The sequence below is a fragment of the Petromyzon marinus genome, chromosome 38 (genome assembly GCF_048934315.1).
Source record: "Petromyzon marinus isolate PM22_M1 ecotype Great Lakes invasive population chromosome 38, UKy_Petmar_22M1.pri1.0, whole genome shotgun sequence".
NCBI classification, from domain to species: Eukaryota; Metazoa; Chordata; class Hyperoartia; order Petromyzontiformes; family Petromyzontidae; genus Petromyzon; species Petromyzon marinus.
Window position 1 is genome coordinate 546,047 of NC_133704.1, and position 13,636 is coordinate 559,682.

The 13,636-nt window shown below is 41.6% G+C and overlaps 1 protein-coding gene across 2 annotated transcripts in view; it reads right to left on the bottom strand.

Moving 5' to 3' along the window:
• The window catches only part of LOC116950298 (nitric oxide synthase 1-like), a 187,169-nt gene that overhangs the window by 65,544 nt on the left and 107,989 nt on the right, over positions 1-13,636 (bottom strand). The window contains exons 1-2 of one of the 2 annotated variants that reach the window (XM_032968017.2): positions 3,056-3,463; positions 1,203-1,245 (exon numbers count right to left, since the gene is read on the bottom strand). In XM_032968017.2, the coding sequence (XP_032823908.2) occupies positions 1,203-1,245; positions 3,056-3,246 (234 nt within the window). In that variant the 5' untranslated portion in view covers positions 3,247-3,463. Of the gene's footprint in view, positions 1-1,202; positions 1,246-3,055; positions 3,464-13,636 lie in introns of those variants that run through there. The other variant, XM_076072480.1, reaches the window with a different exon arrangement.

A 13,636-nucleotide genomic window follows, 5' to 3' on the forward strand; every position in this document is an offset into this window, starting at 1 on the left:
ATACCCAACTATCATACAATAAACCAATGGAAAACAAAAACTAAATATAAACTACATCAATATTATCAATGTACTCAATATACTCTCCAATAAGCTGAGCTATTAACATAAAGTAACTGGGTATACACTACACTATATAATGAGTACCATATAGTAAACTGATAAAAAACTAAAATATAAGCTACATCAATATTATCAATAAACTCAATATACTCTCCAATCAGCTGAGCTACTAACAATAAATCACTATACATTACAATTCTATGTCGAAAAAAGTGGCGGTTTCTTTTTCCTCAACGTTAGCACCACGGAAAGCGACGAGCTTTGTTCAGACGGACGAGTCCATCTATGCTCGGAACGGAGGAGTCTCTCATGGTAGGCCATGGGGTTTGTCTATGGCAGTGTATAGTACGGTATATAGTCATGTAATGTAGAAAAAGTTTAGTTGGAGGCATATAAATATAATGCATAATGTTAGAGCTTATAATGGGCTGTGTATACGATATTATATAGTGTAGTTTATATTGGAAGGTATACTATTGTAATTTATAGTATTCTAGTTTATAGCATAGTTGTAACGCAGCACAGGACAGAGTAGCGCACCGTGGCTGTTTCTCTCTCCCCCCTCCTCCGTTCCGAGCATTGATGGGCTCGTCCATGTGAACAACGCTCGCCGCTTTCCGTGGTGCTAACGTTGTGAAAAAGAAACCGCCACTTTTTTCGACAGAATTGTAATGTATAGTGACTTATTGTTAGTAGTTCAGCTGATTGGAGAGTATATTGAGTTTATTGATAATATTGATGTATATTCTTAGTTCTTTCGGTAAAGTCACGTTGAAGGGAAACAACAAAATATATATTTTATTATTTTGTTGTTTCCCTTCAACGTGACTTTACCGAAAGAACTAAGAATATGAATTACTGCAGTCACGAAAGCTTTAAATCAAAACATATTGATGTAGTTTATATTATAATTTTTTATCAGTGTACTATATGGTACTCATTATAGTGTAGTGTATACCCAGTTACTTTATGTTAATAGCTCAGCTCATTAAATCGTGTTTTTTTTAAGTATTTTTAAATATTTACTACATTTTAACTGGAAAACGGGAGATGTCATAGTGTAATGCATTCGTTTAAAATTATCGGCTCAGGATTGTGAACACATGAGGTCACATCCCAGCCAGGGTATATTGCATTACCTTTGAGGGCTCTTGGAGTACGGACTTTGTCAGCGTGCAGTGCCTATGAACACACATGTGACACAAACATACGTGTCAACACACACAAAGATTCCCCATAAAGCCTACACAAGCTTCCGGGGCAAGTGCTGCTAGCACACAGCACACTTCGGGGTGGTGTAGCTAGATCCACGCCCGGCCGCCATTGTATCCTAAGTGCTGATGTTGAAACACCGCACCAGGTACTCATTAAGGATGAGTTGTCGTTGGGGGAAGACCTACAACCGGTACAGATATCACTTGCCACAGATATCATACGTGGCCAGGAATCAAACTCAGTTTGCCCGGTTCATAGTGCAGTGTGCCAACCACTGCGCCACCATTCCCCAAGGTGTCCGATGCATGAAAACACGCAACATGCACACGCTAATACCGGGTACATCGACACATGCACTTGTGTGCATCTAAATATACGGAAACAAAAACGCAGAGATCGTCGACTTTTAAAGCCCCAGGGCGGCCGTGGTAACGCTTGCGCCTCACAGCAAAAAGTCCTGGGTTCGATTCCCGACTCAGACGCCTCTCGGTGTGGAATTTGCATTAGTTTCCTCAGTTCTACAGTTTCCTCCCATAATTAAAAACAATGTAACTGGTTTTGATTTTAAGCTTTCGTGACTGCAGTGATTCATATTCTTGGTTCTTTCGGTAAAGTCATGTTGAAGGGAAACAATAAAATAATAAAATATATATAAAACAATAAAATTCTCACGACGTTTCGACTGTAACACAAAGTCATCATCACACCTGATGATGACTATATTTGATTATTTTATTGTGATGACTGTGTTACAGTCGAAACGTCGTGAGAAGTTTATTGTTTTATATATATTTTATTATTTTATTGTTTCCCTTCAACGTGACTTTACCGAAAGAACCAAGAATATAAATGTAACTGGTATTGGCCTAACGTCTCAATGTTGAAAAATTACCCGAATTGTTTGCATATAAATTTTTCTCTCACTTCCAGCTACAACACATTTCCCTAAATGTGTGGCCACGTCTCCGTTAACGCTACTGAAAGCCTTCACACGTCATGGCGGTCTTGGCCAGGGGTCGGCAACAATAACAAGAAGAGACATTTTTCGAATTCAGTAAAAAACAAAATATATTTTAAGAGGCGCAATGCATGTGAATACGGGACGGTCCTTAATAAATAACGTCACAAAGCAGTCCATAAAGAGCAGCATGCACCTCCGGACTCGCAGGTTCTTGCCAATCAACTTCACTCGAATAAAAATGCGGGTCATCTGTGAGACAGTTTTCATCCCTACAATATTGATGATTAACACCAATGTTTTCATCGCAGCCATAATAAGTCGGAGAGTTACAGGGCCAAAAACTGATTTTTTTTTGCTTCGACCATCGAGAAATTAGAATGTATCCAAATGTACGACAAAACCAGTTTTTTTCAAAGATTAGTTCTAGCAGCCGTTTAATATTTTCCCCGTGTATCAATTGTTTAATGTGTGTGATGCACACACACAAACACATAGACCCCTCGTATAGTCAATTACTGTTAGCGAAAACCTATATGGCCGGAACAGCGCAACAGGAGACTTAATGACCTGATCCACCTCTCATGGTCGCCTTTTTCTCTATGATACTGATGTTTATTTACCGAGCCAGGTACTCGTTATAGTTGATTCGACCTATCGGAGGCTCGGGCCAGGTTCATAGCACTTGTCATGAACGTTGCAAATAATTTTCAGCAGTAGAATCGCCGGGTCCTCTGTTTGTAGCCTAGGGCGCGAACCAAAGCGAGGAACGATTAATTCCGCACACAAACACCCATTCATGCACACACGTGGACTCACGCGCTTGTGTGAAGGTCGCCGTCATGTGGCCGGTCGATTGCTATCTCGGTGTGCACTTGCAAGGCTTCATGATTCTTGCCCTCTGAGCCCGAGTACACCAGGGTTCTGATCTTCTTCACTTCATCAGATGACTTGGGGAGGGATGAAGATTTGGAATGGTAGAAGCCTCGTTTGCTTGTTGTCTGACCCATCACTTTTCGGCAGTGATTATGTTTGTTCTATTGCTTGTTAACCACTACCTCCTTACTCCTATTGCTGCTGCCTCGCCACTCGCGTTACACCGCGCGTAGAAAGCTCAGTGTCTCCTTGTCTGCAGAGACACCTGCATGTGGACCCTATTTATAGATCTTGCAGCGATACCTGTGCGCTTTCTACCCCGCCACGTGCCGGTGTGGGGTGGGGATGGGAGGGGGGCGTATTGATCAGACTGGTGGAGGAAGGGTGGGGTGCTTCAAGGTGGGGGTGGTGGATGTGGGATATGTGCCGGCTGTGGTTGTGGAACAGTGTCGGTGGGGTGTTGTGGCTAACACCACACCCGGCCGCCTTTGTTTCCCATTGCTGATGCTTGTATTGAGCACAATAAATTAATTTAGGTCCGAGATAAGAGAAGCCTTCCAGAGTTGTTTTTGTTCCTTCATGTAATATCAATGCAGTTCTCCCGTTCTTGCAATTCATCTTTCATCAGCCATGGTCAATTCACTGCTGAATTAAAGACCTCTCTCAGCTGCCGCCGCCACCCCTCATGACCATATGACGTAAGAATCTACCGAGCACCTACACATACATTGATATCATCGCATCATCTCCTCAGTCAATCGTGGACATGTTCCATTCATTGCCTGCCACTCTGTCGCTATTCTTGACCATCGGCCGTCATCTCTTCTTAGCGGCGTTTATTGCCAAAGCCCACTTACATTACTCTTCTTCACGAGTAATTTATAAAAACATATTTAAGCTTCGGTTTCTGAAAATTGGGATTACTACAAAAATTCTAGTGAGTCAAATGCGTATTCATTGCCTACAAAGGCCAGGCACAATGGTTTTGATATTCATGTTTTTTTCCCATATCACATTAATAATACGTATGTGGTCGATAGTAGAGAAACTAAACCCTGTATGCTTACTTGCGATATGAGGCTCATGAGTAATTTGAATCAGTTATATCTCCAGCTTTGAATTCTGTATAAAAACGATCGATGCATGTTTTCACATCTGATGTATTTCATTTCTGCCAAAAATTTGAGTGGGTAGATCCAGTAATTTTGTTCCAATAATTAGTCCGCTTTAAAAATGCAATGCAGATTAGTCAAGCATCACAAAACCAAAATATATGGCGAGAGCTTGGGGAATCCTTCATCCAACTGTGGATGGATCATGGCTTACGAGAATAGTCTATGAAAATTATCAGTCTGAGAGATCGACTCTAAATATCAAACTTTCCAAGTTCAAATCCCCGTCGGGGCTCAGCTAAGCCCAAGCGCTCATAAATGTATTCTTCTTAACTGTTCTCCGCCAACGGAATGTATAATTTATACCACAAACGAAAATGTAAAAGGGCCGACATTTGATTATATTATTTCCATTAGCTGCAACGGCCCATGGTTGTCAATCCAATGCTGGTCGAACCCCCCCCCCCACGCCTTGCTGGTCTTTGGTGAAGTTTGAAGGTGGCCGTTTGTTACCATATTACCCTCTACTACACAAACAGTCCTCGTAAAGTTGTAGAAGTGGTGAGTGTGTGTGCGCTTTCTCCGTGGGACGCAGACCGTGTGGAGCAGCCTCTTTCTTTCACCCCGAGGACACTGCCTCCAAGTAGTTAAACCCAACCAAGTGTCCAGTTCAGGGTTATTAATGTTGCCATCAGTTTCCCCTGCCAAGAACCAGTAGACCTATACCACCGACATATCGTCTAGCAATTACCACATGGCATACCCAACATTACAACTACCACACGCAGCGTACTCACCACACTTTACCTTACTCACATCACACCACCTACCTACCACATATCGCACATCATCCACCGACCTCGCACACTTCAGCACATACAGTACCATCTAAATCACACCACGCGCCATCTTATACATCACACCATCCACTACCCACCGCATTTACCGCATTTTATTGGACCCACCCCACACATCACATCCTTACCGTACCCGACAGCCCATCCACTTAATAACTCCCGCCATATATCCCACAAAAAACGCACCAGCACAGGCCCGGGACTCGCCACTGGGGCAGCAATGCGAGCAAGCGCCCAGTAGGCAAGTCCGTTGGAGAAGTTACAGATGTGATCAGAGTAAAATTAATAAAAGTATTTTATTACCTCGAATGTGTACGTTTAATTGCGTATTTACGTTCTCAGGTGGCATTAACTGAGAGCGTAAATAATGTATAATTATTCTTCACCGGCCATCCATTTGTTTCATGCCGAATATGGGGAGCTAATGCCAATTGAGAGCGTAAATAAGGGGCGGTCCATAAATGACGTCACGCTATTTTGGATGATTTTTGGCCCCCGCCCAAAAAAAAATGCTTCAAATCGCTTTAAACTATTGTCATTGTAGTGCGCATTTAATGTGGCGCTGCACTCTGATGTTGTAGGAGAAAACATTAAAAAGTCTAATTAAGTAGAACGTGTTGTCTATAATTATTTAAACTTGCGCATTTTGATGTGACGTCACATTTCTCAAACACCCCCCCCCCCTCGTCACACATCGTCACAAATGTCAGACCCCCCCAGGTGCGTCACGTCATTTATGGACGGCCCCTAAGCAATTAAGCGTACACTTGTTTTTTGATCCAGCCCAAATTTACAAATGAGATTGCACGGGAATTTTCTCCTGCTGTATTTACAAATGCCTGCGCCTATTTTGTGTTGCAGTCCATCACCTGAGTGCAGCTGTCAGTGATGCCAGAATTTATCTGTAACCAACACTACTTTCAAAATAGCGCTCGTGTTAGTCACTGCAGCGGGCGCATGTTGTGCTTCGTTTACCACCTAACCTTGAGTCTCTAACTTCGAACGATTACATGCGTAGAGACATCGATTAGGGAGTGGACCATCACTTCATGTATGCGTGGCATGTACATTGTTTTCTCATTCTTGTTCGTGCAGGGCTATTCTTTTGGAGGTATAGTTTGGAGCCTTTTAGTTCATAGTTTTATAGAAAAGTTTAAAAGTGTTTTCGAGTTGTACCCAGTGCCGGATTAAAATTAGCATATGCTACAGGCCCCGCACTTTCAAGGACCTCGCGCTGAATGCTTTCAAGCTATCAATTCCGTTTCAGTGCAGCACTTGCTCGATGACTCGAGTACTATACTGCCTTCAACTTTTATGAACGACTGGGTGTTTAAGGTTAGCGATTTGTCGTATTATCTCGCTGAATAGCAAATGAAAAAATACAATCATTTTACTATGCAAGTAAAAAAATTGTGTTTTAATATTTGTGTTTTTTTAATTTAGGGCCCCTTTATAACATATGCTATAGGCCCCGCACGAGCTTCATCCGGCACTGGTTGTACCGCGTGTTATTCGGTGTGTCCATCGTTTCGCTCCACGTGCTGTGAGCCTTGTCAGGGACTAAAATATTCCTGAAGCTGCATTTTTTCCTGACAAAGAACGTGGAAGAAAACGTCGACCATCATTCCGAACAAAACTCAATGCAACCAGAAAACAGAGAGCAATAAAGTACCACCGTGAAGTCGTAATTGTTGTTTTACATTTAGCCTTTTGCGCTCATTCAACAGCATACTTCATTGCCTGTTTTTAAAATCTACATGCCTACCACGTACCTTCTTGACTTCCCGCAATATTTTCTGTCTGCCTGTCTACATGATACTCGACGTGTATCACGACTTGATGTGATAGGCGTGTTGGTAAAGTATTTTTTTTATTTACTTACCAAAATCAGAAACAGATATTTAACTATTCCGTTAAAATCTTCATTAATGATACTAATAATTTGCATCTCTTTCTCAATCCGTGGGACTGCTTTGGCCACGCTAGTGCGTGTGGGTGAGGACGGTCAGCACAGGACAGGTCTAGAAGATGCACTGTGTCTTGGCCAAGTGTCGAACTCGGTTTCTCAGGTCGCTGCGTGCATAGCGCACTGCGCCACCGCTGCGTATTATTTATGAAGTGTGTGTCTAAGCAGGTGAGTGGATAGGGAGGCCTTCATTCAGCAGTGGATAGAGCACAGCTGATGTGTTACGCAAAGCCAAGGCTGAGCGACAGTGGGCGCTCGCGAGCCGCGTGGCGCTGTCTTGAAGAGTTTTGTCCGCACGGTCCATTGCGCATCGAACCATGTAACCGGCGACAGTCCCTGTCCTTTGATGAAATCTCCTTTTGCGTTGACTATTTAACCAATAAAAACTATCGAAACGGAATCGAGGTATGTTCATCTTGTGAACATCGATCAAAGTTTATCCGATTCGCACGGTTGGCTACGTACGGTGCGAAAGAAGTTAGACGTACAGTACATACAAATGTATGAGCCTGTTCATTAAAATGGCTCTCGAAGATACCTGAAATTAATACTCTAATAGTAGTCAAACAAATATTTACCGTGGAAAGCCTCGCCGAGTCTGAACACTCTTTGTGGAGGGTGCTGCTGCACTGGAGAAGCGTTTGGCTGTGTGTAAGAGGAAACAAATAAACCCGGGGGAAACCCGCCGTACACGCCCAACTCCTTGGTCAACACCTCGCGGCCTCCACGCCAAAGTTAATAACCAGGCTAAATAAACACCACTTCGCTTTCGGTATCATGAGGTCAGGGCGCATTTAAGGTGATTGCGCATGGTCATGGGTAAATCCCGGCTCGTTAATCCAAAACGTTAAAATAACCCCAAAGCCAAAAAGTAAATATTCACAGCAACTCTTGTGCAGCATCAGCAGCCTTCATGTTTACGCAACTCATACAACGCCGCATGTCGTGGAGAGGCCCGAATCTCGCAGTTGATTGAACAAAGAGTGGGGGGGGGGGGCACATGATAATGTTGAACTTCAAACCAATCTTGATTTGAAGCTTTCGTAACTGCAGGAATCCATACTCTTTGGTTCTTTCGGTAAAGTCACGTAGGTATAAAATAAATCACGACGTTTCGATCGCAACACAAGCGGTCGTCCTCAGGCGGAAACAATATAATCCAGCAGTGAAACTGTTGGATTATATTTTTTCAAACCAATGTTATACCGTACACAAAATATCTGAGTAAATTGTAAATATACAAGCCAAGTCATGCTCGCTCACGCCGGTGTTGGCTGAAGAGCCTCCACTACAGGCAGCTCGAGAGAGCAATTACTCTTCCATGATGACCTATTGTTTTGGAAGAGGTCGGAGTTACCCACACTGTACCCCACCATCCCGCGACCTGCCAAATTGACTCACTGTGATGTTGTGAACAGAGCCAAGGGGATTAAGACATTGGGTATCTGTATTCAAATACCGCCCCGGCAGATTGAGTCGAACCGGTGACCTCTGGATTACAGGTCCATTGTAATACTCGTTACACCACGGTTAGCAATCCGACTAGAGATACGATCCACTATTGTTTGGCGTGCATTCTGCTGTCATTCCCATGTACGATCATTCAGTTCCATTGGGAGCCCTGTGCCAGTGGTGATCATTCCACACTTCGGGGGAGGTTAGTCTGCCCATGCAGAGGATGAAAACTGTTGGTTTTCCATGAAGTGGTATTGTTTAATTAAGCCTTGATTGTGAGGGGAGCCATCCAACCTGCAATCCAACCAACCACGTGGCCGGCTTACATTGAGTGAAAACTGTCCACATTACTGCATTTGAATGAAAAATAATCACGCACATCGTGATATAAAATATGAATAATAAAATAAGTAAGCTGTTTCCCTCCTGTATCCATCTCTCCACGTAATATATATCGCACACAGTCCATCGACCCCACAGCAGCATTGATCCAGTACCATCAAAACTGGACCAGTGTCTAATCAGTAGTAAAGTTTACTTGTGCAATGCAGGTGAATTGCCATATGTTAAAAGCATGGTCCATATTTTTAAGACATGGGTCCTTGTTCGACGGAAAATTATATTACTCAAAATAATCAGCGTCGTTATGGAGAACACATTTTAATTGATAATATGAAGAATGTACCGCGCTTTTTCAATTCACAGCTGGATAAAGGCTTCTTTACGCCACATCTCTGATGTGTGTTTATTTCAGCATGCTTCATACTGGTAAATGTAGGCAAGCATCTTTTAAAATATCACCACTAATGTTAGTCTTAGCTGAGAATGGATCTCTGGAGCTGGGTTCATAGCACGGTGCCCAAACCAACAACACTGCTCCCTCGTATTAAATTAAAAAATATATATATAAATTTTATTTTACAGCTCTTTATGAAGCTACTGCTGAATGAAGTCGTGGGAGTTTTTAAACCATACTTCACGCTATATTTAAAACGGATCTTATATTCATGGCTATAACACAAAACACAAGTGGTAATCCTCTGTTAGCAGTTTAGTCCACATGTGAATGTATTTCGTTTTTTGAAAAGAAGACAGATTGTCGCATCTTGAGTTAATGGCTCAAACACATCAGTACATCACCTCGGGGATTTACCCTGATGTCAATGACGAGTGATGACGTTTTCACCTAAAAAAATCTGACCAAAACAATTATATTATATGACTGAGGTGTGAAATGTAGCTCTTACTTGTCTCTTTTTATCTGTGTTGTGAAATCATTGCTGCTTCCTTCCCTTAAAGGATCCTTAGATGAAATTCACATGATTTAAGAGTACGCTTGGAGTGACGCTTAGGATCTGGAAGTGGAACGCTATACACAAGTTAAATAAGATCAGTACGTCGTGCTTAGTGCATTGCATTATGAACCCTGTCATCACCTGAGTGTAATAGCCAGCCACAGCTCGCATTGGTGGCAAATGATATGTGAACTATTCCTGCTTTATCCCTTTCATCAACCGCACTTACCAACATAAGTTATGATCAAACAACATAAGTTATGATCGATACAGCATGGGCAGGACTTCATTGAGCAGTAAACTAACATACAGTACCTATTTCTAGATTTGAAGCTTTCGTGACTGCAAGGATTCATACTCTTTGGTTTTATTCGGTAAAGTCACGTAGGTAAAATAAAATAAAAGAAAACAATTAAATCACGACGTTTCAGAGGCAACACAAGCTTCCGTCTTCAGGTGGAACAATCACATTTTACCTACGTGACTTTACCGAATAAAACCAAAGAGTATACAGTACCTACACAGATATTCTCAGGCCAATATAGAGACCCAGACGTGCAGAGAGACCCATTAATACATAGATGCACTCGCTAAGCGCACTCTAATACCCACATACTATTGTTGTAACGCACGCAATGCTCGTCCAATTTAATATTATTTTAGTATGTTTTTCTTTTAAGCAAATGATGTGACCTAAGTCCGAAAGCGTGGGAGTAGTAGTCAAAATCTACAGTAAAATCAAGTGCAGAGGTACTTCCCTTTTTTGACACCACTCTAAAAATATCACCACGCATCATTTACCAATATTAAATCTCACCTTATGGAAGGTTAGAGTGGCTTCACACTCGTGCGCAAGATCTGGCTGCGGAGTATAGAAGGGAAAAAGTCACGAGAATAGGTTTTCCCCTTTTTTTCTGGCAACAAAACAGGTGTTAAGATGTTAAAACACCAAACATCTTAACACTTGTTTTGTTGCCAGAAAAAAGACAAAACCTATTCTCATATTTTGGTACTGGCAAAGGAGGTCCCATGAAAGGTCACTGTCATAAAGTTGTGAGAGGGTGTTCCGCAGGTTGTGCTGGCGAGTTTGGGGATATTTGTTGTCCTTTTGTTTTTATATTTATCCTCAGCTCTACTTTGTAGATTCATTTCATTTTTTTTCATAACATTTCCCGCAATCAATTCGCATTGGAAGATGCGATGACTATGTTGTCAGCAAATTAATTATTTACGCAGTTGTTTCTCAATTCAATTGAAGATAATTTTTCTAATGTCCCTGTGTATAACTTTAGTGAAAACGTGTCACCTTGTGGGACCCCCGTCTCTATATGTATTATTGGTCCATGTTCGTATAATCTCAGCGTTCTGTTCCGTTCATGTAAGCAAATATTTCTCAATGTGTTGTGTCGGTCTCGGTTTTTTAGAGCTCGGATTTCTCCTGAGTGGAAGTTTTTTTCAAGTCTACAATGGCTAGGTACATCAGAGTTTCGAGATTAGGTAAAGGATATCAGTTATTGTACTTGGGCTGGGAATGCTCGACACGGAAGCAAACGAAAAATGGGGTGACGCTTACAGACCCTCGTGATGTCCGTAAATGCAAATTAAGCTAAAATAAGAACAACTATCTGCCATAAAGCCTTAAACAGAATGTGGTGCGAAGAAGTGTTAGCAAGCACATATGAAGGACTTTACCGAAATAACCAAAGAGTATGGATTCCTGCAGTCACGAAAGCTTCAAATCAAGATTGACATACACAAACACCTACATACATACAAAGAAAAATAGTGGCCCCACCATAGTAATGCATCAATTCCACAATTTCCCAGAACTTACTTAAAACCCAACAGAGCAAACTGAAATGATGAGAGCTAGTTTACTCAGTGGTGGTGTTGGCATGTAATTTCCCAAATTCCACTGTCCATTCACGTGAGTAACCCAAGCTTTACTGCACACAGACCTCACGAGGAAAGGCCACACAAACAAACCTATTTTACACACATTATCTATGGGTGCAAATGGAAACTCCCATATTGGCTGTGCGAGGGTAGCCACCACATTGTAATACTATATCGTATGATAAAAGGTCCACGGTAATGGCATCATCAGTTTTGCAAAATATCATTATTGGTACTATTTTTCATATTTTATTTCCTGACAAAATATGTATGATATGACAAACTCAATGAAGTTTTAAAATAAAGAATTATACATTAATAGTTGCTTTGAAAACATTTTTTCGAACAAAGGTAAAAACCCACCATAATGTAACTGGCATTGACCAAACTTCCCAATGCTGAATAATTACCTGAAAATTACTCAGTTGGGATTACACAGTGGAAACATCGCCACCTACTGCAAAAAAACTTGGCAGGACCCTCCTGAAAAAAAAGTTGAAACTCAGTGAGGTTTTCAGGGGTAAACGAGCAGAATAATCTTCTTCTTTGGTGTGGCTGATATAGATGCAGAGCAACAACTACAATTTCACATTAAGGTGGTCAAGCCAAATAACCACGTCAGCAAAATAATAATTGATGACAGATATTATGAAGCCATCATTCAATTCAGTAATTAAATGACTGTCCGTTATACACTGTTTGATTTGAAGAACTGCATTCGTATTATAATTACAGCACAACACAAATAAGATTGCAGGATACGTACAATTCAAAGTTAAGATACATTTATTTTGCTATAATTGTCATTTCATGAAAGTTGATATCGTATTATGTATAAAATGTATAAAAAATACATTATACGTTTTGGGAAGTGAACATCGGTCATCATAACAAAATAATATTGCGTCCATAACAATGGGGAATTTCCACTAATAACTCGGGGGATAAATTTGCATAAGTCTTTTCTTAGCGAGGGTGACTCATAGGACAGAGGGCCAGATCGCTGAGCTGGCACCAGCTCAGTGTACCGAGTTAATAGTCTCAGCCCAGTCACCAATAACTGCATAATATTCAACACGTGAATGTTGGGTTTGCACTTAATTTCGTCATATTCTAGCTGATAAATAAATAAATATTAGGTTGGCTGTCACGCAATACACTTTATTCTGGGCGTGGAAAGTGATTTCCCCGATTTGTATGGACAAGATGTCACTTGAATGATTCTCAGTTAGCTTGATGCCCGCTTCTGCAGGCCATTCTTTAACATGGAGGGTTGTCCTGCTTGGAGAAACTACCGAATGGATTCTTAGTCTCATAACATGATGCCGCAAACAAAATTGGGATACATTTGGGGGAAAATATACATCGTACCGGCATCATGCAAGTCATAACCTGCATGGCTGGACTACGCAATGTATGAATGGGTATTTGCATGAAAAGCGGTAGAAAAGCATGTTGCTTCAGTCAGACCGAAACCCTCCCCGCCACACACACGCAACTTTTCAAAGCATTAAACCCAGAGAAGACATTAAACAGGATGTCAGTGATTTTGCATGTCAGGCCAAACAGCTTTAACATCATGTTATGCGTGAAATTTATAGCAGCACTACTAACTTCCTTTCTGTGACGTTCCTCAAGCACATTGTTGACTGACAGACGTTGCAACGTTTATTGAAGATGACAGTGGTGGGTGGGGGCGGGTGAAGGTCAGTGCTGAGGGGGTGAGAGAGATCCTCGGGATATTTGAAGAGAGACATAAACAGGCACAAAAATGGACATGGTTTGAGAGAGACAGAAAAAGACAGGGAGACAGAGTCATGGATATAGATATACAGACAGACGAAAAAGACAAAGAGGTGAGACGGATACACGCATATTTACACAGGGAAAGGCAGCCATAGAAAATATACAGAGAGACGGGGAGGCGTACAGAGAGACGGAGA